The sequence below is a fragment of the Nanorana parkeri genome, unplaced genomic scaffold, assembly GCF_000935625.1.
Source record: "Nanorana parkeri isolate BGI_ZX_2015 unplaced genomic scaffold, ASM93562v1 scaffold161, whole genome shotgun sequence".
NCBI classification, from domain to species: Eukaryota; Metazoa; Chordata; class Amphibia; order Anura; family Dicroglossidae; genus Nanorana; species Nanorana parkeri.
Window position 1 is genome coordinate 1,278,767 of NW_017306429.1, and position 26,901 is coordinate 1,305,667.

At 40.0% G+C, this 26,901-nt stretch overlaps 1 protein-coding gene across 1 annotated transcript in view; it reads right to left on the bottom strand.

Annotated features, from left to right (window-relative positions):
• The window catches only part of DKK2 (dickkopf WNT signaling pathway inhibitor 2), a 78,308-nt gene extending 55,942 nt beyond the window's left edge, over nucleotides 1-22,366 (bottom strand). The window contains exon 1 of the mRNA XM_018554481.1: nucleotides 21,973-22,366. Within this exon, the coding sequence (XP_018409983.1) occupies nucleotides 21,973-22,191 (219 nt within the window). The 5' untranslated portion in view covers nucleotides 22,192-22,366. The remainder of the gene's footprint in view (nucleotides 1-21,972) is intronic.
• Between the last annotated feature and the right edge of the window lie 4,535 nt (nucleotides 22,367-26,901).

The window sequence follows — 26,901 nt, forward strand, 5'->3', positions numbered from 1 at the left end:
AAAGCATTGCTCTTCAACTCCCCATGTGTGTGAACTTCCATCAAATTCCCTTGTCAGGTTACTAAATAGCTTCCTTCAATGAGTGTGCTGTCACAGGTCTGAGCAGGTGGACTCTGTGAGATGGTATCCCAATAACACATTAGCTTCCAGCTGAATCTGATTAGTTTCCAATGTTGTGGGAGAAGTTATTTCCATAGCAGAATTCCGAAACAAAACAGGTGTTGGATTCATCAACCTTTTTTTGTCAACCTTTTACTTCTGGCCTAGAACCAAAATGACACATGACTTGAAAGACTACTAATGTGGTTGACCATAATAGAAGCACCTCCTTTGCTTCCAAAAAAGAGAAATCTCAGGTTTAACGCTTTCATGATTAGACCAATGCTATATATGTGTATATATACATACGGTATTACAAAAAATATATATGTATATATATACACATATATTCTTACACAAAATGTTTTGCCTGACAATAGGCTTTTAATATTCCATTGAAAACATTTTGTTATATCTGTTCCACAAAAAAAGAAAGTACATTTTGCTTCTGCCAGATCTTTAGTAAGCTGATAACTTCGTCACTTCTATGCCTGTGCTACCCTGTTGTAAGTAACATTGTTCTTAGCTCTCTCTGTGGATTAAAAAACACCTCCCCCTTGTTAAAAAGATGAGGAAAAGGTGTTCCGTAGTCATTTTCCAAGGTGACAATGCTGCTCTTCCATATCTACAGTGGAGCAAGTCTTGTCCCCCAGGTCACAAAGTGTGTTAAAACAAGGAACAAAAATCCTGAAAAAAATGGCACTAATGCTTCCACCACATCTAAGGACTGGTAAGCTGCAATACATTACATGCGTATGGAGGAAGAAAATATACTAAAAGAAAAAGTCTACATTTGCTCAAATTCATGTTTACAAATGCTTTGCAGTTTTATATTCTACTTGGATGTTCTTCTACTTCTACTTAATGTTGGTTTCTACTAAGAGAATTTAGTATTGCTTTCAGTGACTATTTTCCCATTTTTGTTAATTGATAGTTAATACCTATACTTCATGCTCACAAATTATATAAAACATTACTAATTTGCTGAGGAGTTCCAAAAGTAAATATATGTGAACAATATTCAAATAGGTAACTGCAAAGTGACAAAGTTATCTTAACAGACCATTAATATTGGCATTTTGGCATCCTGGTTTCCTTGCTCTTGCATTGTGGTGCAATGCCAAAAACGCTGCTTCCACAATTCTTGTCCGCTGAGCAGCACATTCAAATACATTAACATGCAATTTAAAGTACATTTACCGCACCACAGAGTACCAACCATGCTGGTGTGATTGGGCCCTTGGTCTTAATGAGCTTGGCAAAAAAGAGCACGCATTGCAGAAAGAAAGAGATCTAAAAGTTTTTAGCCAGGTTAAGCCAATTTTTTAACCCTTGAAAAAGTGTCCTATTTATAAAGGCACTAAATAGTGCTAATTTTTTTTCTTTTAAATAAAAAAGTCTGCTAAAAAGCACAGTTATTCAGTTAGTACAGTATACAGTTATATACAAATATTATACAAAAAAAGTTTATGTTCAAATGGTAAAAAAAAAATTAAGGGAAGAAGGAGTTAATAGGATTCAGTAAGGGATATCGAAGGGTTTATACTGTGTACAGGACGCCAGAAGATGGGTCCTGGGGGAGGTGTATATTTCCCTTTGTTCCGGTTGTGGTCCCTTTAAGGGACAGAAATGGGTTAACACCTGCTGCAGGATGTGGGCTCAAAATGATAGGAAGCAAGAGACAGCGAGTGAGAGAAAGAGAGAGAGAGAGAGATAAGCACTGATCAATGTGTGCAGACAAGGCTGTGGAGCAGACTAAGGTACTGGTGCAGTGAAACAACTGAACTTTACTGAGGGCCTGTGGGCTGAAAGAAACTCTAAAGATGCCCATACACCTGCCGATTGTCGTACGATAATCGCGGGTGATCCTGCGATCATACGATAATTGGCAGGTGTATGGAAGGCGTGCGACCGTTTCTACTGTAAGGTCGCACGTTTTTTGTCTTCCAAACACGCTGGAAAACCTGCCGAAAATCATAACATTTTCGGCAGGTTAGTGGTGTGCTTGGAAGACAAATGCCAAACGGGCTGGTGTGCGCAAGCGCACACTGCCCGCTCGGCATTGGAATCATCGCAAGCCTTCCCCTCAGCGGGGAGGGCTTGCGATGATCGCAAGTACGATCTGCTTGTTCAAAATGGGCAGATCGTACGAGATTTTTATTACCTTACAACCATCGCACAACGAAAGTAGTGCGATGGTTGTAAGGTGTATGGCCAGCTTAAGGTTAAGAGTGTGATAACCTTGTGGACTGAAGCCATCAAAGCCGGTGAGGCTATTATTATTTTCTGTGCTGAAGAAAGCAAACTGCAAAGTGTATCATTTCTATGCTGAAGAAAGCAATATTTTAAGTTGTTTTGCTGTATTGAAGATAGAAAGGACTGTTTATGTTGCTGCTGTGGAAAATAAATGCAGTTTGTCTGATAAAACCTGTGTCCTGTGGTCCAGCTAATTCTCCAAACATCACAACTGGTTAAAAACAGGAACAGATTTTGTTTACCTAAAAACCCAAATAGCACACTCTACATTGCAATTAAAGAACTTGTGTACAGAATGCCTCCAGGTTTCCATACCGCGCTGAATTCTTAGAACATTACAGTTGCTGCAAGAGAAGCACTACAAAATAGCAGGCAGCGTACCAAAAGATTGGGTCGCCTTGGATCTCTTCGCCCCTCCCTGAATTGCGCCAATGATATCTTCCTTACCAGGAAGGTTTGACTGTCATTTCCAACACGGGGAAGGAAGCATAAGTTGGTCTAGCCAAAAGCAAACAACTGTTGCACTTTGCTCAACTGAAGCTGAATACATAGCAGCAGCATACACATCTCAAGAAGCAAAATGGATTCTCCAGCTTTTAATGGACATGGGGGTAGACTTGTCAAACCCCATACCAATCTTTGAAGATAATCAGAGATGTATAAAGCTGACACAATCAGGAAGGGTCAACCCTAGAACCAACACATTGACCTGAAGTATCATCTGCTAAGGGGCACTCAAGAGCAAGCCATTATCGACATGCAATATTGCTCATCAGTAGAAATGACTGCAGATGCACTCACCAAGCCATTGCCAAAGGATCGTCACAGTTTCCTTCAAGAGAAGCTAAATGTCATTTAGCAAAGCATATGCTGTTGAGAAGGGACGTTGGAAATGCAACAGAATATACTGTTATGTATTTTGTGCTGTAGATGGTGCTGTAGTGCTATGTTAGTCTCTATGCATATTTATCTATGATACACAGGAAGTTTTCCTATCTATATGTTTTCTGCATAATGCTATATACATACATGTAAGGTTCTTCTAAGCAAGTAAAACTTAATTCAGCATTCCTCAAAATCTCAGGGCTTCATTTAAACACATAACCAATACTGCTGCCCCGCTGTACTCTTCTTCTCTTCTCTCTGCTATGTCTTTACCTTTCTTTCTTTTCTTGTCTTCTTATTCCTACGTTTCTCTATCCACGCCCTCCTATGAGCCCTGCATTTTATTTTCACGGTTTCTATTTTTCTTCTTATTTACCTTTTTTCTCCTTTGATGGTCTCTCATATGAGTGTCTTATTCCCTCTTTTTGATACCTGAGCCTAGCAGAAGGCTCTAGCAGTCCTCTGGACTAGCACTTGTGGAAACGCTCTCAGAATTTGTCTGTGCATAATCTTACATGCTGCGTATATCATCCTCTCATATAATAATACCTTCCTCTGATGTTGTTTTTTGCAGTTTCTCTTACTGTTACACCCCCTGTTGAGTATTTTGCACCTTGTATCTTGTTTTATTTGAAACATTTAAATAAACATATTGAAATGGAAAACAGCCGACAGCCATGACCCAAATGCTGTGGTATATGTTAATGCGGAGGATCGGTGTACAAACAGAGCTATTAACTGGCCAGCTCTGCTCCACCTATCAATTTCTATTGGTAGAGACCATGCAACCTTATTACGAAAAACAAAAAGTAAACTTTTCAAATTTTTCATTTATATTCTATTTAGAGAATGAGGGTAATATTTATATGCCTAGTTTTTAACTTTTAAAGTGTATTTAAACCAAAAAAACAAAAATTAACAGTCCTTAGATGTAGTGTCTGCATTAATTTATTTTTTCCAGGCATTTCCCCTTTATTTATACCTGGTGATCCTGCCAACAACATACTTTCTGACCTCGGGTGACAACACTCACTCACCATTCTATAGAGAAGCAGTGTTGTCACCCTAGGACAGGGCTAAAGAACACAAGTCCCCCTCTCCTCTTCTTCATAAGATAGGGGGAGCGCTCTGTATCCAAGAAAGCAGGATCAACAGGAATATTTTTGCAATTATCTATCAGATATAACAAAACACTTTCAATGGTATATTAAATGGAGCAAAAGAAAACAAGAGATGATTATTGTAAGGGTTTACATATAATTTATCATCACTTTAAGTACAGCATACTTAATCCATATGTATAAGAAAAGGTAATTTGCGTCAATAATCTGGTACAATTATATAATTACATGATTCTGTATTACATGTCAGTTATTTCAAGTCTAACTTTGGTTTCTTGCTACTTAAGAAACATGATATCTCAGACTTTTAGACAGAAATGTTCATTACATCTTACAAATAGTGTGCGCCCTCTTGTGGCCTTTTACAAAATCTCATCAGGTCTCCTGCAGTCCAGAAATGATTTAGCTGTTTGCTGTTAAGGGTGGCAACAAAAAAAGTGCTTATTGTGCTACATACCTTTTTTTCTATATATATTTTGACCTTCCCTTATGAGGGTAGTAGTTACTTTTTTGTTACTACTGCTCTTGTCAAATAAAAATAACAATAATCACTGAAATGCCTAATTCCCTCTGATTTGATTATGTCATACTGTTAAAACCACCATTAACAAATAATCATTTGAAATATTGTATGGAAGTATAGCGTTCATGAACTAAAGATATGTGATGGTTTACCAAGTCTGGAGTAAATCAAACACTATAGTAAGTACCTAAGTAGAACCTAAGACAATGCTGCCTTTCATGCTAAACATTCTGATGTATTTGTTATATATTGTAACAAATGAAATCATCTATGAAGATATTCATTAAGGGAAGCCTAAATACTAGATGAGAATCAGCAGATTCTGCCAATGTAGTAGTCATGATAGGGCTATAGCTGCACCGCCTATGAGCATCTTCAGATGAGAGCAATCACTTTGGCCGATCACTGTTGGGGGAGGGATGTCAGGGGTTTTCTGGTTAATAGCTCTTATTCTTAGGAGATACGGCTGGTGTCTTCAGAAAACAGAAATATGCCTGCTTGTGTAATATGAGCATGACTATGTGAAGAGCTATTGGCAGCTAGGACATCAGTCATTGCTTGAACTGTACCCTGCCCTGGCCATTAGGTTAGGGGGAATACATATGCCAGTTATTATTCCATTACACTACAGTATGTGCTAGAACTAAGTACTCCCATTTGAACAGTCTCCAGCTTGTGGACACTTGTAATACGAACATTCACAAGATCTCTGTGGCTTGGTACTGTCCAGTGAAAAGATCAATTAATAACCTGGACTGTACCCTATCTTCAAACTGCTGGCTAATATCTTTATTCAGCAGGTTGGACAGAACAATAAGAGTGGACACTTGTCAATGGAACATTCACAAGGTCTTTGATAAATTATCAAGTCCACATACAAACATGAATGCAAAAACTTACTCCACATAATGATCTAACTATGCATATAGTAACAACTTTGTGTGTTAGCACCAGAGGAATACTTGCAATAAGAAAAGGTCAAGATTCTCACAAGGTAACTTGGCCAGGAGCAGAATCAAGGCCATACCCTTATCTCATGGGTCTTTAAAACTCTGTTGCCTCCATTTCTCTGCTCCCATTGGCCTCTGTACTGCCTCCATCACCCACTCACACCTTAAAAATACAAAATATGTATAGCAACAAAAGAGGCTGTGTGTCAACCAGAGAAAGTAGATGTTTCTGATGCTTGTCCAAACTTTTGAAAGGAAAAAAAACTCAGTCTAGAATAAACAGTGCCTATTATGGCAAATTATGTTTTAGCCACATAACAATGTCATCGAAGGACTCCTCTTGAATCATATAAAACTAATTTGAAAAAAAAATGTGCTATGTCCTCCCTTGTTTGTTAACAGGAATGTGTCTCACTTTTTATTGGTGTTACATGCATCGCTATTCTGTTATTTAATTATGGGTCATCTGGCAGCAGTGAATATTCAGTCTACTCTGTGGAATTTACCAATCGCCTTTATCCACAGCCCTGAAATACTTTCTTCAGCTACTCTCTGAAGCAATGAATCAACTCTGCCTATGGTGGACGGCTAAAATCCCTTATGCTCTGTCCCCTCCTTTGCTTCCTAACAGATGTGTGATTGTTACACAATTTTATTTTTATGATCTTATGAGCAATTGAGGGGATAATAAATCTTACATAAGTTCAGCTGCACACGTCAAACAGGTGTTCATAGTTTCCCCCAAAAAATTGAATGTCAACAACGGCAGTCTTGTACAGTTAAAACAGCAGATCTCAATAGAATTTGCTTAAGCATGGATATAGAACAAAATAAAACATCAAATAATCATGTTTGAAATGTATTCCCTTAAAGCACACTTAAATACTATACTGTACTTTACTGTACATTGTTTGAAGGCAATCCCTTATTATATGTGTTACAGAGTCGCAAGCTTTGAGTTCATGGGTGTTCATAATGACCTCTGATTTACTACAAATCAACGTGAGGTGCACATGCTTACCCAGCTCAGGACTATGCATGTGCAGATTTAATGAATGAAAATACACAATCCCATCATCATAAACGCCTATTTTCAAGCAAACATCCCGAAGCAGTAGACAACCAAAAATGTTTTAATTAAAAAATAAAACAAATAATTTTACATTGTTTTGTGTCATTTTAACATTGGGTATTTCAATTAGTATAAACTAGATGTGTGTCATTACAATGACAAGGAAATCTTAGCATCTAGTTCAATTTGCTATATTATAAAGCATCTTATATAAATGATAGCTATATGTATAGCAAATATGTTTGCAGTACTCTATGTTTTCATAATTCAGTATATTTTTGATTGTATACATTCGAAAGCTAATATGCCTTTCAAGTTACTTAGACTATAGTTTATAACCTAATGCAGGCCTCAAAATTTCCACTCGCCCCCTCGCAATTGGCGAGTGAAAATTATGGGGGGGTGAGTTGAATGTCAGCGATAAGGGTGCGCCGCCGGCGGGACCAGGGATGGGACACTACCGCCGTGGCGATCGCTCGCTTCTGTTCTCTCTTCTCTTTCTTGGCTGCTGCGGCTACGGAGCGGCCGAGAAAGAGCAGGGAAAACAGAAGCGAACGATCACCGCAGCGGTGGTGTCCCATCCAGAGCCGGCACTAGCTCTCTGCGATCCCTCTCTCTCCTCCCGGCCGCTGCAGCTTCAGCCTGGGCTCACAGTATTCCTGGACTGAGCGGTGGTTACAGGTCATTATATGAGCACCTCTCAGGACAGGAAGAAAGACCGCCTGCCACCATGGATCGAGGGGAAGGACAGGTTACTTAATGGGCTGACTTGAAAACTAAAATACTGGTTAGGGGAGGCTTCTGACAGGGGAGGGTTAATGAAGCTGGAATTCCACCTAAATTATTCACAATTTGGTAAATGACTACAAACCTCTGTATTTAGTAAGTGGTACATCCTCCTTTAACAGCAATGTCCTCTGCATTGTTTGCTGTAGCAAATGAACAGACATGTACAGTGGTTAAAAAGCAAATTAGACCATTCCTCCAGAGACAGTGTTCCTGGCTATTTATTGTTCTGGAAGTCCTTGCATTAACATCTCTTTTCAGGGCATGCCACAGCATTTCAAATAAGTTAAGGTTTGGACTTTGACTTGCCAATTCCAGGATTCACATTTTGTTGTCTGTTTAAGCCAGTCTACGAATCTATCATTGATTTTCTTCTGTGCCTTGTGTAATTTTTGCAGCGCTAATTCTCAGGGATTTTTTCTAAAACAATGGCTACCTCCTTAATGTCTCATCAAGAATATCAGTCTAGTTCAGTAACACGTGATTATAGAATTTGCAAGTTGAAGAATCTTCTCAAATATACTGTTACACTAGTGTTCATTTTTACCTCCTTTAGTGCTGCATTGAAATTCTTGCTGCAATCTTTGCAGGACACAATCTAACAGGCAGAGTTGGAACAGTGCTATATTTATTTTTGTCGACAGCATGTTACTATGAACACCCAGGCCTATAGAAATCCCGTTGTACCTTTTTAGTTGTTTTTAAAATTCTCTGAAATTCATGAAAATTCTCAGAAATTCTGTTTGTTTAGGACATGGTTCACATGGTAAAATTTTTCTTGAGCAAAGCACTTTGTCCATAACCAAACTTCATGTCTTTTTCACACCTTCAAACCAAACCTGAAATTCCTGTCCGTGGTTAAAACATCTCCAGTTACCTTCTTTAAAGAGACGTTATCCTAGAGGTTTAGAATTTTTTTTGTTATTTACGAGGGGCTGTGTAAGCCATTTGTTCAGTTATGACAATGTAAAAATGTGTCTATTGTTTGTTAAACAAGACTGTCTTTATTTACCATAAAGACTTAAAATGGCCATACATCAATATAATTTAGTTTACAAAAACATTTGTTTTGGTTCAATTTTCTAATAGTAATGGAGTCAAATCAACAATCGGTTTCAACCATAGTCATGATAATAATAGAAGGAGCAGGATGGAAAAAGTTTCATTCAACAAACCCCATTCATTCCAAAATAAAATCTTAAAAGAGAACTATGGCCCAAGCTTTTTTTGCCGTAGTTCTCTTTAGGGTAACAAGAGGACATTTACTAATGTCTTCGTGTCTCCCAAAACTCAGCATATGGCATATATGTTGACAGTGCAGAGCCGTGCTGCCGTTTGGGAAAAATCTCAATGATATTGTTGGGATTCCCCCTGCTGCCTGATTGACAGCTGACTCTGCCTCTCTAGATGCAGATCCGGCTGTGACCATCCCCTCCCCTGTCCGCTCCTCCAATGAGCACTAGAAGAATGGAGAAAGGAGGGGGGAATCTCTGTGGCGGTTGGTGACTGACAGTCACTACTCTCGTCAGGGAGAAGTTCAGGAAATGAGTGATCAGCTGTACGTGATCACTCACTTCTCAATCAATAGAGCCGACGTGTGCATTTCCCTCTCCCTATAATTCTTCTTTAAAATTAAATTTCAGACAACTTTCGTCATGTCTCTGACAGCATTATCAAATGTAGGGATGTTCAGATACCAGTTCAAATACCAGTGCTGATACTTGGCATTTTCACGAGAACTACCAGGGTTGTAGCGGTTGCAGCTGGGACCTGGTCCTGACGCCCCACCACTATCCTGAAATCATTAGTCTGTATTGTTTTAGAAAAACACATGACAATAACAAAAATTTATCTGTACTTGTATCTGTGAGTTCTTGGACAAGTATCAGCACTTGTACTTGAAAAAAATGGTATCTGTGCATCCCTTATATATATTTATATTTTAAAAATCATACAATCATCATACATCATACAATCATACAAAATGGTCCTTAATAATGACAGCTGCCTCCTGACTTTTGAATTTTTATCTAGTCTAGTCTTGGAGCTGGAAAAGAATGTGTACTTGAACTTGTACCAAGTACAGTACTTGGTATCTGAACATCCCTAATCAATTGCTCTATTGATGAGCTTGGGCTTGGTGTGAACACAGTTCACCTGTGTTCGCCCAACCCCGCTCAAAACTGTGACCAGTTTTTGTGATTCTCGGTAATATAGTGATCTGAGAATCTCTTATTATGATGCAAGAGAGCTTTACTCAAATGGGCTCCCCAATGGGACTTAGAAGGCTTTCCAATACTAAAAGTCTAAAAAAAGTCACTACCTAAATGCTGCTTGCTACTACCGATAGGATTTAAACCTGCTTTGTTGAGGTCTGAAAGTAATCGGTGATACAACATAGGCAGAGGTAGTTACCCAGCACATACTCTAGGAAGTGACCTATCAAACTGCATGAGGATTGCTTGCAGGTTATCACAGATACATCGGATTAAAGCAAATTAAGAAAAAGATTTTACCTTAGCACAGCTGCAGCTTTTGCTGAACAACATTGATTGTTTGTAATTGTGATTTAAGCGGCAGGAAGAGTTAATGATCTGGCCTTCTGCAAAACGTATTAATATTACATTTTACTAACATTTAGAACAAATACTATAGCAAAGCAGCAAACCAGCAGCTAAGATTCATGTACACCATCCACTCTTTGTAGATGTGATTTAGCTTTGCTAAGCATTGTGGAACAAGATTCATAATATAATGCCACAAATGCCAATTCAATTCAATAAAAAAACACAAATGCCGAATGTGCATAGGTTGCAACTGTACACTGAATAAATGATTACAGCTGAAGTTTAGTTTTGGGACATACAGCACCAGGGACATAACCTGCCTTCAATGAAGTCTATCCTAGGTTTTACTGGCTGCTGGTTACTGTGAAAAGCATCACTTCACTGACGCCGAAACCTCCTCACAGAGCTGCACCTTCTGGCACTAAATCGGTTAACTACCTAGGGTCTAACAGTGACCGATCGATCACACCGCTGGCCCTCTCCTTCTTTCTCCAATCTCTATTCATAAAACTCTTACAATTCATAAAGTATTTTTTCATGGAGGAGAAGCTGATACATGCGAGAATCCCCCTCCTCCAATCACAGAACACATTCTGTAAAAATAATTCTAGGCGTTTTGTGACTGCAGGAGGGGGAAAGAAGGGGAGGGCCAACAGCAAGCTTGCACTGTTAGATCTGAGGCAGTTAATCAATGTAGCGCCAGAGGTTCAGCACTGTGAGTACGATACAACAGTACTGAAGTGAGTTTTTTACAGTAACCAGCAGGAAGCGGGACATACGATAGACCTCATTAAAATTATGTTAAATCCATGGAGCTAAACTAACTTTAACCCGCAAATATTTGGGACTAAGCAACCTTTCGGGCAAATTCCAGAACTGTCAGACCATCAGACAATGCCTATCTGCATTAGAAACCACTCATAATGTTGACTGAATGCTCATATTTAAACAATACTTCTAGCTGCATGCCACATTTAACCTTATGTGGCGTGTTTCTCTTGCACATGCTCTATGCCTGGGTAGAGGCTGAAAGAGGCAATCTAATAATTTCCATTATGTGTCAAAGTGCCACCATGTAAAAGTGAACAACATACATGAGTCAGGTCTACATTTCTGCTGTACATACTGAACAGCAAGCACAGGCCTATGTACATGTGTTAAAAGATCCTTCCAAAACATATTTTGTATATGCCTGGCTCTTATTTGCTCTATTTGCTTTTACCAAAAATAGAGGGTCTCCAATATAAAAGTGTTCCTAGCTTAATTCTGTATTTTTGGAATCTGACATGGTTGCTATGTGGCAGCACAGACAGTTTTTACCCTAAACAGTCTGACTAATATCAGTTTTTACACTGTGTATATAACACTGTAAACTGTACCATAACGTAATAGTAGATATGCACAGCAAACAAGTACAGGTGGCACCTATACACAAGAGAGTAATAAACTAGTGCCCAATACACATAAAACACTAACAAATGCTAGTTAGTATGTACTCAGAGCAAGGCACCAATACCTTGAGAACCTCCAAATAATCTACCAGGGCATGAAAAATGTATCAGGAGAACATGCATGGATTAATTATCGTAATGATGCCGTAAACACAACAAAGCAATAATACGGTTACCTTGCCTGGAGTAACATCTGAGGAACCTAGTAGCTTGCAAATTACGTGAGATACTGGTTCTTATAAGTATGTCATAAATAAAAATGAAGTACAGGTGGCACTACTCAGTACATCACAGAGAACACGTAGTCCTATTTTATAAAGCACACATTTGTTTTCTAATAGCAGTTCATATGGAGGGTGTTCTGGGTATTTGAGCTTTACTAATGACTTTGTTTAATTATGAAAATGGTATTGGTATTCACATACTCTTGATTGGCGTATTCAGTAAGGAAAAGGCATATGTGCCATGTAGGTAGCAATCTAGCTTTTAATTACCTAGTTTCAGTCATCTGATATCTTATTGGCTGCTATAAGTTAAAGCACTTTGCACACATTATTCTTTGCACACATTATTCTTTGCACTGCTCTACTGAATATATCTGCTTAAACAGCATGCTCGTATTCAGTTCCGTATAACACTCTTTGAAAAGTGTATCAGATTATTAGTTTCACATAAGGAAATCCGTCTTAACAATGGGCATTCCTTCCTTTTATAACAAATGACAATGCATTTTATTCTAAGAACCAAAATGAACTCTTTGAGCTGCTGAAGCACGGTACCACCCAGCAGTAGCAGATGCCAGTCAAGGTTTCCTTTTGAAACATTTGCGATGTGTTCCAGTGTTTATAGTTCTCAAGAGAAGAATGCATTGAAGGTGCTAATAATGTCTGCCTGAAAGAAAGAAATCTATCTCTTTGCCCTTTCATCATTGGCAAAATCATGTTTTAGACCAGAACACCTCTTAGATTTCCTCTTTTTTTTTCCAATGACTCTTTTTCCTGTTAGCCCCGAAGGAAAATACCTGATCCTGATAGATTTAAATGTCACATCTCCACTTGGTTTTCACTGATGTATGACAGCGGACTGTATACTGGAGAATAGGCTCTCGTGGGAATGTGTCTTAATTGCAATGACATTTCAAGAAGTGAAACAATTAATATACTATTTCTTCTTCACATAAGAATGGTCAGCAGCTGCTATTAGAGCAGCCAGAAGAAAAAGCTTGTAATCTGACATTGACACTTTCTTTCATACTGAATGTTTTCCCCTCATCAATGGAATATGAAACCATTACCAAAACTGTTTGACAGCACTGTCTCTAGTATTTAGATACTGAAGGAAAAACATAGAAGTCACTTACACGCTGTGATTAAGAATATATACACGAAGAGGCTTAGTATATTTTGACATTCGTACTAGTACTCATTATAAAGGACTTAGAGCAACACTATAAAAATTTGTAAACTTATTACAATTGTTTTATGCATTATATTTCTTCAGAAGAACTTATGTACAGTTTAAAACAAACATACTGCTTTAAAAAGAGGTAAAAGGAGCCACTACCTAAAACCAGTTAACACTTTAGTTTCCTTGCAATGAACGTTTGTCTATTATGCAGTCCAATGCCATATACCCTTGCATTGCTTTCTTAAGCTGGCCATACTCTGGTAGATTTTAGGGCTGCAACAACTAATCGACATAATCGATTATAATCGATTATTGAAAAAGTTGTCAACTTTTTCAATAATCGATTAATCGGCTTCTGATTGGTTGGCCCTGTTCACGGCTCCACACACGCTGCGCGCCACACCTCCTCCCCATTTTCAAATGAACTTTCATATGAAAAATCTAGTCAGAACATTCAATAATGCCATCAGAGACTTGTAGAATGCTGTTGAAAAATTAGTTTGATTTTCACAATTGATTTTGAAATGAATGGAGTTTGACCTAATAAAAACACTGTTAGAATTTTGTTCATTAAAAAAAAAAAATTCCATCCTGCTCCTTCAAAAATGAAATGAACATTCTGAAAAAAAAATTCAAAACGAAATTCTACTGGTATATAGCCAGTTTTACTGCCTCCAAACCATTTTAAAATTTTACCAATTTACTATTTAAAATTACAAAAAAAGGTTTGCCTTTAGTTCAACTTTACCTTGAAGTAACTAAATCATAACTGCAAACAAAGTTGAATGGTGCATTATGTTTGTAATATTAGATTGATTATCTGTTTCTGCAAAGGGAATAGCCTTGAATATAATGACAATATACACCAATTAGCCATAACATTACGACCACTGAGAGACAAAGTGCATTGATTATTTCCTTACAATGGCACCTGGAAGTGGGGTTAATGTGTTGGAAGCAGAAAGAAATGGGTAAGCGTAAGGATTTGAACAACTTTGAGAAGGGACAAATTGTGATGGCTAGTTGACTGGGTCAGAGCAACTCTAAGAGTGCAGCTCTTGTGTGATGTTCCCAGTCTGTAGTGATCAGGACCTTCCAAAGTGGTCCAAGGAAGGAAAACCAATGAAACGGTGACAGGGTCATGGGCGGTCAAGGCTCATTGATGCACATGGGGAGCAAAGGCTGACTCGTGTAGTCCGATCCAATAGAAGAGCTACTGCAGCTCAAATTGCTGAAAAGGTTAATGATGGTTCTGATAGAAAGGTGTCTAAACACATAGTGCATTGCTGTTCAGGGTGCCCATACATCAGAAGCATCAGAACTGGACCACGGTGTAATGGAAAAAGGTGCCCTGGTGTGATGAATCATGTTTTCTTTTACAACAAGTGGATGGCCGGGTGCATGTGTGTATCTTAAGAGATGGCACCAGGATGCACTATGGGAAGAAGGCAAGCTGGCAGAGGAAGCTTAATGCTTTGGGCAATATTCTGCTGGGACATCATGGGTCCTGCCATTCATGTGGATGTTACATTGACACGTACCACCTACCCAAACATTGTTGCTAACCAAGTGCATCCCTTCATGGAAGCAGTATTTCCTGATGGCAGTGGCCTCTTTCAGCAGTTCAATGCACCCTGCCACACTGCAAAAATTGTTCTAGAATGGTTTGAGGAACACAACAATGAGTGCAAGGTGTTGATTTGGCCTCCAAATTCTCCAGACCTCAATCCAATTTAGCATCTGTGGGATGTTCTGGAAAAACAAGTCTGATCAATGAAGGCCCCACCTTGCAACTTCCAGGACTTAAAGGATCTGCTACTGATGGCTTGGTGCCAGATACCACAGCATACCTTCATAGGTTATGGCTGATTGGTGTATATCAAACATAAATACCTGTATTCACAAGATGGACCCACACAATGGAAACATGCTGAGATAAATTCAGAGGCCATCACTGCTAAGCTCTTGCTTAGATGCTGTCATGCTGACCATAGGCTTAAATGCTTACTGAGTCATTGACCAAGAATAAGGGGGCCAAAAGGAAGCTTTGACTTCACTGTCTGCATTTATTGTTCAATTTCTGCAACTTTCAAAGTAGTTTTGGATTGAGTTGGAAAGGATTGTGCCATCTGTCAGGTTTGTATTGCAGTCTGTGTCCCTATTGGGGAGATCCATCCCTCTTTTTGTACTGTTGACCACTGTCATTTAGAAAGAAAGTAGGGGGAAATCCAAAATTTTTGTTTTCCCCAGAACAAGAGGGAAAGAGTGGTGAGTGGAAATCTTCCAATGTGGACACATGTTCCAGGGACAACAGTCTAATAGGGGAATTTCTCCCACTTTAGGAAATTTCCTCTAACGTCCTGTTGAGTCTTTAGTGCAGCAACCCTACACTACACAAAAGGAACAAAAACATTTTGGCTATACATACGAATTAAATCGGGGGATCTGCATGACTGCCAAGCAACCAACATTTTCAGAAGGGGATCAGCAATTGCAGCCTTTGCATTCCTCTTGGCATGTGATGGGTTAATTTTCTGGTAGTTTTGGAGGCTGCATTTTTGTAGCAACTATCATCTTGATTGCACAGCCTCCAAAATGAACAACCACGACTAAAAACCAATCTCTACAAAAGACAGATCCATAAAGACACATACCCGATTGTCTGGAGCAATGGAAAAAGTGCTGGACTTTGAGCAATGCAAAAAAGACTAAAGTAAAACTCCAGCAGTCAAAGGCTTCCAAAGCAGAGTAATGCAAAATGGTCCTTGATATTTGTAAATATTTTAATAAGTCTACACCTTTAATTTTTAACCATCATTGCCTGCCTAAAGGAACTTCCAAATGATTAAAGCTAAAAATGAAGTTGCAGTAGTGAGTGGCCCTAATCTAAAAAAAAACAAACACAAAAGCGTTAACCGACTGGTGAGAAGTCTTTAGACCACTTAGATGTGTACCTTTGGGGTAGCACTTCATGGAAATGTAAGTGTCAGCTGTTGTCTAATCATCATTCTCCCCCCTGAGAAACATACGAGAATCCAACACTATCAGGTCTATTTACAAAAGAGTGAAGAGTTTGGAGAAGAAAGGAGAAGTGAAAAATCTAGGACAACATAGATGAACTGGAAAGTGAGCTGAATTGGAGAATTTATTCAGTTCAGCTATTTTGGCCTAGATTATTCTCTTCTGCCTTCTCCAAACTCTTCACCCTTTTGTGAATAACACTGTATATTTCCACTTAGATCTGCTTAAACATGTTAATGCATTGTTACCCTCCTGTGTGGACTACAATTTTACTTTGTATGTGCGACTGCCAGAAAAAAAACCTTCAGCCACTGCAGTTAATGCAGAATGCTTCATCTAGACTAAAAGGTATAACTATAGTGACAACAGGCCATGGGACCATGGGGCTACAGTACAGAGGTTCAGCACTGTCTGTGTACCTTATGATTTATGCAAGTAGAAAAAGCATTCTGCATACTTTCTAAGAAAGCAATTAGAATTCTGTAGAAACTCCCTTCAAGATAAAGATAGAAAAGGATATGGACACCTTCATGGTTTTGATATGAGACATAATCATACATAATCACAGCCCTTGCTAAACAGATAACCGATCTACAGACCTTACCTGGTAAAATATACATCAAAAATGTATGTTCTGTGTTATTTCCAGAATTAAAAGGCTATTTTATTTACCATTTTAAGGTTTTACCCCTGGCAAACTAAAGTTAAAATATGGGCATTAAAAAACAGGTCTCAGTTAAAATAAGTTCTTTATTTTACATTGAACCTTTATCATTATAATCACCCCATGGACTGGGTTACTAAGAAGCCATTTCTAGCTTTATATCGTAAAGCGGTGTTTGTTACAAACTCAAAGTCTGTGTAAACTGTGAGAAGCAATCCCTGAATTTTATTGAATGTAAAAAAGACTTTGGTGGTAAGATTTGTCCAGCAGTTTATATCTGAACACCTTCTAACTGACCATACCCAAAGTGTCAATTTTTAGCAGCTGCCCTATTATTAGTTTATTGGACATCAGAGGAATGTGACCATCATTTAACTTTGCAACAGCCACGGCATTTAGTCAGAGGCTGTCGGAGTCCCTGAAAAATATAAGACGCATGCGGGTGGTTAAAATTGCCAGCAACCACATAAATAACCTATTGTATTTTGTTACCTTGTTTGTTACCTTATTCTTATAAATACTAAGATTTTACCAAAGTTCCCTGGCTCCTTGTAATACGCAAAGTTATGAGCACCCTACAAATGTTGTGCATACATTTTTCTAAATCACTAGATGCCGTATCTGTGGAAAATAAGACTCAAACTTAAATGTATAAATACTTCGCTACTCACATAACCCTGTTTACTTTAAATGCTTGTCATCATTTTCAGAGTGAATAACTAGATTATGTAAATGAACATCAACAGAGAGCAAAATGGAGTTCTGGTTAAACATATATATAATTAAATACAATTCTGATGACAGATTCCTTTTAAGTATTACACTAATGAGTGGAAGTACCATATACTTGGATTCAATCCAAAATAGTTTTCTACCAGACATTAAACTGAACAAGCTAGACAGACACAGGCTGAGAGCAATGATGGCGTGCAAACTGCAGTAACACATAGCAACCAATCATATTGAATGCTGCATTCATCATTCAGAACAACGATAATGACTGCTGGCTGCTTGTGAAAGGTTAATTCACCTTTCATTTCTTGTGCTTTATTAAACATTCTCTAATATTCCGGTAGTACGTTACAACAAAATCCTTCAAACCTACGAAATTTAGAAGCCAGCGGTAACACTTTTGCAAAATGTAAAATAAAAAAACAAAAAACAGAATTGAATATTTTTCAAATCCTGATTAACACAGGAATGTGTAAGTAACTATCCCCATCTGTGAGATATTTTTGGATTAAGCTGAGCTTTAGCTTCCTTAAATCTGTTTTATACAATTAAGGCGAAGAATGAACTCCAAATAAATATCCACAATGGAAAAATACACAATGGCAAAAACTGCAATACAAAATAAACAGCATTCCAACCTTTCGAAAGCTTTGCTTAAACTGCAGCGTGTTGATAATAATTCTACAACGTGTACAATACCTGTCCTCGATCTATGGCTAGTTTACTCTCTGGGTATAGTTATTACCATGTGCTTTTAGGGAAAGTACTGAAATGTTTATCATAATTACATAACAGTACTTAGATTATTGGAAACAGAAAAGGCATTGTCTAAGAGTTGTTTGCATACCTCAATTTACTTAAGAAAGCCCCAGACTTATTATATTACATACTCCTTAGTAATGGCAAATCTGTACCAAGGATTTTATTTGCTTTTATGGCCCGAACTTTTTCCACAACACTTTACCGTGTACATACAGTCTTTCCCATCAGGGTTGCCCCTTATGTCTGTGATGGTTCTCATTCATCCAGGTCATGGTATAGCTAGTAGTAGTTAATCATATTCAACTTGACTTGTTCTGTAATGTTGTACTATCATTATCTCTATTCCGCAGGGTTACAGATGCAGACATATAATAGGTCCATTTTGGTTAGATGTTAGTTAACCTACCGCTATGCATTTGAGTTTAGAAAAAAGCCACAGCACATGAACAAATCCAGACAAACATAGTGAGAGCCTATAAACCCCATGTAGTGATGTGTGGGAATTAACCCCAGGATCCCAGTGCAACAAGGTTACAATACTAACCACTAAGCCACTGTGCCGCTCCTAACCACCATGCGGCCCCTGGTGTTCCAATTTCCCAAGTACCCACTAAACTAGTGTTTCTTAGCCACACATCTATTTAGCACAGTTAGTGTGCATTCTACTTGACCAAAATGAATGATACATTTTAAGCTTTTGATGTTTGTTTTGCACTCAATGTATTACTGGGTAAAAGATCAGCAAGAGGGAATCCTCCTGGAATATGTCAAAAGTCCCCCTAATGATATAGTTACCACTGGTTGACAAACTCTAGACTACAGTTTCTGGATGCTTTTAACTGTGGAAATTGCAATATAAGCCTTTAAGTCAGCAGAAGGATCTGAATATTTAAAATGACTGATCTGCCTTCTAAGAAAATCAAGAATTGGTAGATATTTTGCCTGGGAGACGAAGTCAACACATTTTGTGATCTACGGTGGCCGGGTGAAGCAGTAAAAGTTACAAATTAGTATTTAATGATGCACAGAACAAATTACGCATATCCATATGTGTTAGTTATGTGCGTTTAGGAAAAGGGGATAGACTATCGCCATCCTGTGATCTGTATCTTTTTTTTCCCCTTCCTACTCATGAGACACATGCATGTAATTAGTGCTGATTTATTTGAATAAATAACAAATGTTTATCATGAGCTGCCATATCAGGTAACCTGTCCAATGTGTTATTTCAGGAGAAATTGCAATGCTCTTTTCTCTTTGACATATTATATGTCACTTATCTTATGATGTACAGTTTTATGTTAGCTCATTCAGAAGGGGAAAAATCTGCTAGAACCATGTTAATAGAAGCCAGATGGCTGGTGTGATAAGATGGGGTGCTGGGAATATCTGTCTAGGATGTCCAGAGCTGAACCGATGAATTCCCTGTCTGCACATCTTGAGGAACAGGAGGCTATGCATTGGGAATAAGGACATAAAACAAGACTTGCAGCATTAAAAACCACACAACTTGGGGTCATTATGACCAAAGCCACAGCACAGCTGTAATGCATTCACTTAATTGTAAACAAGAAATAGCTAAAAACATCATAATGTGGCAGAATTTCTTACAAAAAGCAACATAAGCTCTCTACAGTATTGCACTTTGGATTGACTGGATAGATATAATAGAAAAACACTCACATAGAAACCGATCACGCGGAATGGGTTAAAATGCAGTCTGGTCTGTATCAGACCGTTGGGTACCTGTTCACCAGATGGGACTTTTTAAAAGACTTTAAAATGTGCGGTATTATATCCCAGCAATGAACCAGGCAGAAGTGTGGGGCTACATGTGAGATTTTAATCGCTTGGTAGAAAGATGTTTAACCCCTGGCTGTCAATTGCCTCCGCAGAAATCAATGCACTGCACATTCTACCACAGTCAGTAAGGAGTTAAATCTCTTCCGAACTATTAAAATCACATGTGTAGTTTATTTGGCCAATTTTAAAGACTTCATAGAACATCTTACAGATGTAATTTTATATGTTATTACTCTTAGTTCAGTATGCAATCCATATAAATAATCTCCTTTCTTTCCACTAATACATTTATATCAGAGAGGTAGAGTGTTTTTCTCTTCAAAAGTTGTGTTGTGTGGGATTATCTTGTTTTGTAAGGTTTTAGTACACTCATGTGTGTCATAGCTGTTAAAAGTAGCAAGTCCTTGTTATATTGTAACCACTTTCTTTTCTAAACTTCAGCTTTGTGTTTTACTTTACAATTGTTATATTATTATGTAAACATTTTAGATATAGCATACAATATCCATTGAGTAGAAGCTGCTATGGCATGTTTGCTGTCAGCTGTAGACATCTATTATAGGAATACATTGAACACCTAATGTAACACATTTACTTGTAGTTTAACAAGGTTGTACAGAAAGGAAGACCCTTTTATATGACAAATAATTGCAGACCACAGCATTCCTATAGAAACCACAAACTAAGTAGTGTAAGTGATAACTATTTGTGGATTTAGGATTAAACTATCTATCTGGACAGGCTGTGTTGACACACTGAGATAACTTCAGTGTGCATTGACAGAACACAGTTCACAGTGGAATATAAGCCATCCTTCAGATGTAATTGATGTAGAGATTACTTGTGTTTAAGAGTTTTGGGATGCTCCTATAAACCTCAGAACATAAATTCAGCTATGGGAAGGTTTGCACTGCTATGTATTGAAATATGCAAAAAAGAGTGGTTCACACAAAGTGTAATAAAGGTCAATGAATGCCATAGGAGGAGACATAGGCATTCACTGACTTTGTTGTTGAACCAATGACTCTTTACCCAGTCAAAAAAGAACATATAACACCCCCTTTGCCTGTTGCTGGCATGCCATGCTAGATCTTATAGTTCTAAAAGGGTTATGGCAACAAGCTGTCAAGAACTTTCTCAGTGTGCATGTCAGTATAGCAAACGACCTGAAACCAGTAATAAACGCCATCATGGATAGTAAAATGCAACCTGTTGGACAAATCTTATTTTACAGTTTGCATTTTGTGGAAAGAAATGACAGAAGAGCAGATGCTGTTATACAGAATTTAAAGGTGATCAGTTCTGGACCAGATTCATAGTAAAATGCCCCCAGACTTTTACTCCCTTTGCACACAAAGGTGATACTTAACAACAACTGGAGGAGTAGATCAGACTGCAAAGCATGCTTAACAGAACCACATACATAGTTAGAGAGGCAACATGCTATACACTGCTGAGAGATAGTTTTTATATTATTGTTAAAAAATGTAATAAGAGATTGCTTTAATCCACAAACTACAAGTTCATTGTTAACCCATAATGTGCCTGATCACAATGAACACCTACTGTATATTGTTAGTTACTAGAAGACCAGATATAAGTTATTTCATCATTCATTGCAAACAGAAGCAACAGAATGTAGCCTTAGAGTGTAGGTTTGGATCATTTTAGCAACTATCCAGTTAATATTATATGGGTTGTTGCCAGTTTCATTGAGTCAGGTGTTTGCTTAATTTACCAACATGTAGAAGATATATTTGGAACATGATTGATGTTTTTGGGCAACAAGCCCACTTAATTTAACCCAATATATGAACTACTGTTGTACTACCATCACCACTTGAATATGAGTAATCATATAGGCATCTCTTACCTGGCCAAGGCTTTTCCCTTTCTTGTGCGACGCTCCATGCTGGAAGCTTGAAGACCTGTTGGTGGCCAGGGTTGGAGTCTGGACCACCACAATGGACTTGATGGAGTTAGCTTTGGATCTGGAATAGTCTATCTGGGTCCCCTCCACCAAAAGTACTGCCAGTAGCAGAGGTAGCAGACAGCGGCACTCCCCATTCCACCCGACAAAAAACATGTTCATCCTTGACCAGTCTAAGTGTAGAAAAGAAGTCACACACAACAGTCCTCCCAATGTCCAAAACAGAAGTCACTATGACAACTGCCTAGTTTCCAATCACACCCAAAACATTAGGAACTTGCTGTAGAAACAACACATCCGGCTGTTTGGATGCATCAGTGAAATAAAGTAGATCATCCAGAGTCCAATCAAACGATATGGTTGTCTCTTTACAGCTGCCAAAGCACTTAGCAGCACAAGGTGTATTGGATGTCTTGTTTGGGAGTCCAGAAACAGAAGATCCAAATGCTAGACAGATAGTCCAGCAGCATCCAGCGCTTGAAGATGGAGCCAGGTGAGCAGATGAATGAAAATGCTTCTACTAGACCCAGTTCTGCGGTCCTATGCAATGGCAGAGGATGTCTTGTTGAAGGATGTGCAGGACCTGCTGTAATCTCCAGGCAGCTCAGAGCTCACAGTGGAATCACACTTCTGCAAACACTCCATGTGTTTCTGAGTCTTCCTACTTCCCCTTTTTTTTTCTCTTTGGTCTTTAATGACCTCAGCTCCTTTCTTTTTATAGGTTTCCACAAAGGGGTTTATTTCCCCCCGCCCACCTCCAGGAGTGACAAAGCCTGTAACTGATCCCCCAGCTACTTCTAGAAGTTGGAGAGGAGAAGAGAGATGTCCTTCTCAAAAAGTTGCACTTGCCTGATGAAGATGAGGATGAAGATCAGCTACCGCATCCTTGCAGGCAGGAGAAGCTGAGAGCTGGCACACATGAGCTCTCCTCTAAATCCTCCTTCCCTGGTTATGTAGCTCTCTGCAAGGCATTATCAGAGACACATAACACCCAGGCACATCGTATTGTTCTCTCTTTCCTGCGCTATAAACAATTACAGTCTGCGCAGCTGTTCCACAGGAAATCTTTTCTTCCGACTATCAGACGTCTCTCAAATACAACTTCCATGTGGGGATGGCCAGGGCTTGATGATATATGGTTCTAATGCAGAATTATGTCTAATAGAGCCTGTGGTTTCTAGACTTCACCATATGGTGATCAAATCAAGACATCCAATAGAGGGAGAAAAGGGGGTCCCAGGTCCCCACAGATTGCTAATTGGGTACAGGTAGAGATAGATTGCTCTGCTTGCTCTGATTGCTGAATTCCTCTTAGAAATGCAGCTTTGGTTTACATGAACTGATGATAAATGTTCCAATCAGATCAGCTTTCTGTGTGCTCTGTGCTTGACAGCCACATGAAATTCACAAATGGATAGGATTGGATTTATGAGGAATGTCACCGTCATTATAAAAACTGGTCACATGTGATCATTTCGTTGGTGGGAATCGCGGCGATGCGAAACGAATGTTCGCAATGTGGTGCGACGTTTAATGTAAGCAAAACAGTTACATTATAAGAAATGTGGTTCTGTTTATAAGGTTATCTGCTGGCAGCCAGTCAGACCACAGAACTGATGGATTATTCCCTGAAAAATATGCGGCATGCTGCGTTTTAGCAGAGCTGTGAGGGCCGGTGCACACCTAGGCGATTAATCCGCACGATATCGCACAAGACAGAGATTTGCCTTCAAGTCAATGGAGGCTGTTCACACCTTTTGTGATTTGTCGCGCGGTAGGAATCGCCTGTGGCGCAAAAAGGTGCAGGAGCTATTTTCAGTCGGTTATCACGCGGTTTGGGTCTCATAGGCATCTTTATGCATTGAAAACTGTGCGGTTTCTAAAGCAAATTTGCACAAACAAAAACGCGCGACAACCGCACAAAAACAGCTCCACAGCTCAATCGCCTAGGTGTGAAACTAGCCTGAGATGTGCTGCATTTGCAGCGATATTGTAACCTCGGTGGTCGTGCCACAGGAATGACAAAAGCCTATTTCGTCATCTGGTGGGGCACAGAGCTGACAATCACAACATGTTTCTGGTTGACCATGCAATGTTGCAATTGTGTTAAAGTCAAAAGCTTACTTTAAATGCAGAACTCTGATCAATATGTTTATTAACCCTTGCAGTGGGACCCCCCCCCCCACACACACACACACACACACTGTAAGGGTTAACTGCTCATTTGTGTCTAGGGACTCCTATAAAAAAAGTACTACCCGAATCTCAGAGCCAGCTGGCTGTGACAGCGTTCCCTCCAGCCTGTCTCCTTCTATGCTGTCACGCAGCATCCTCCCGTCCTATGCACTGTGTATAGAACGTGATGATTTGAGGATCCTAAGACTGCTGCAGCGGAGGTATAGCTAGACTGGAAGTAGTGGTCTAAGAGTCGGCCGTCTCCAAGGATCAGGTGAGTGTAACTTTTTTAGACATAAACGAGCACTTAACCCTTGCACTGCGGGGGTAGCCCCACTGCAAGGGTTAATACAAATGTTGCCTGGAGTTCTTCTTTAAATGTATGAATACACTTTTTTTATTTTTGGTTTTGGATAGAGTATGAAAGTATTAGAACCTTTGTCAAGTGCTCTCTATGTCTCTTCTGGAGAGATTTGCTCTCTCTCTCGTTTTTTTCTGGTGACCTTTGTCACCGAGGCAGAAAGCGATGGGAAATCTAAAATGTAGGAGCTGCTGCCAGAACACTAGGGGGCTGATTTATAAATCTGTCCAGAATAAAGTGAAAACCATTTGCATGGTAATACCGCCACTAGATGCAGCCAAGGACCATAGGAAATTCCGACATTCCTTAGTGCCATCTAGTGGCGGTAGTACCATGCAAATATCTTCCACCCAGTTATACGCTGGGCAGCAGGTTTACAAATCAGCCAGTGATGGGACATTTTTCTAATGGGTACATCTGTTCTGGTGACAACTGTGTAACAGTGATGTGAAATCTAACCAAAGTAGACACACAACAACAACAAAAACTGTGCCTTGTCTGTGCCTTTCTGCTCCAGTTTTCTTTTCCCACTGTATGGGATATAGAGTAAGGGTCACCATACACATTACAATCTGACCCAGTGGCGTAACGATCGCCATAGCGACCCAGGCGGCCGCAACGGGGTCCGGGCACAGGGGGCCCCAGCAAGGGCATCCCTCTGATGCTGTGTGGGCCGCCTGGGTCGCTATGGTATGTAAGGGTGCTGGTTGTCACTGACACAGCTCAGCAGCGGCGTTTCCCCTCACAGCCGCTACGGAGCTGTGTCAGTGACAGCAACAGCTACGGCAGAAGAGGCCAGCGTTCGCAGTGGAGGAGGAGGCGGGGCCCGCCTAAGAGCAACCCCGCCTCCTCTTACATCACTGGCCAGCTACCTAAGAGCAGGTGGGGCCAGTCGATAGAAGAGGAGGCGGGGCCCGGGGATGGAAGAGGAGGCGGGGGCCCGGCGACCACGGAGGCGGACAACGCTGACAGGTAAGAGGTGTGCAGCCCATCTGAAACCCTGCAGAGCCCACTATAGAGAGTCTATGGTGGGCTCTGCAGGGTCATTCTCAGGTGGGCTGTTTGGTATATCAGGTGGGCTCTGCAAGTGGCATAACTAGCAATCACGGGGGCCCCATACAAAATTTTGCTATGGGGCCCTGTGATTTCTAGTTACACCCTTGATCTGACCGTACAATCTTTATGCAATCAACTGTAGATTTACCAAAACTATGAAATATGAGGACCTTCCTAATCTATCCAATCAATCTGTATCGAATCAGGAAGGCCCTTGCACTACATAGTTGTTGGCAGATCTGAAGGAGGCTGTACAATCAGATTGCAAGGTGTGTGATGATCCCAAAGACAATATACAGCAATGAATAACTGACAGAAGCTCTATCCTTTAGTTGTCTACCCAGGGCTCAAAATTTCCACTCGCCCCCTCGCAATTTGCGAGTGAAAATTGCGTGGGGGCGAGTGGAAATGAAGCCATTGAGTCAGGCACTCCTCGGGGCGGCTTCTCTCCTCCTCACCGACATGATGACAGCGCTCCCTCGTCCGTCCGGGGTCGCAGGAGGGAGCGCTGCCTGCTGTCAGGATGACCGAGCGGGAGAGAAGCCGCGAGGAGAGAAGCTGTCCGAGGGGGAGAGAAGCCGCCCGAGGGGGAGATAAGCCGCGCCCGCAGCTGTCAGGATGGCCGAGCAGGGAGGAGATCGGAGCCGCTGTCATCCTGTCAGTTTCAGGATGAGAGCGGCTCTGTGTGTGGCAGAGAGGGGGATCGGTAAATATCAATGATATTTACCGATCCTCCTTGTGAGGACAAACACTGGAGTGATCGTCTGATCACTCCAGTGTTTGTAAATAACTGGGGACACATAGTGCTATGTGTCCCCAGTTATGAATGAACAGGCTGTGATTTACATCACAGCCTGTTCATTCAAACCTTTCAGTTCTACTCAAAATGAAGAACTAAAGGCTTGGGCGGAAGTTGCCTGCAGTGCTTGGATCACAAGACTGGCTGAACACAATCACAGGCAGGCAAACAGATCATATATTATGTTTCTCAAGCTGTCTCTGGCAAACTTCAGCCAATTTGGTCGGTGAATAGGATTAGACAGCCAGCCATAATCACGTGTGTGTCTGTGCTTTTGGGTGCACACACTGATGCAATAGACTGTGCACACCCTCACAGCATCTCCCTCACACCCACCTTGCCCCTTTCTGTAACAGTGCTCCCCCCCCAACATCCATGTCACCCCCCTCTCTCACAGCTTCCCCTTACATCCACCTTGCGCCTCTCTTTCACAATACCCCCCTGCACCACAGAACTCCACCCCCCTCTCCCCCCTCACTGT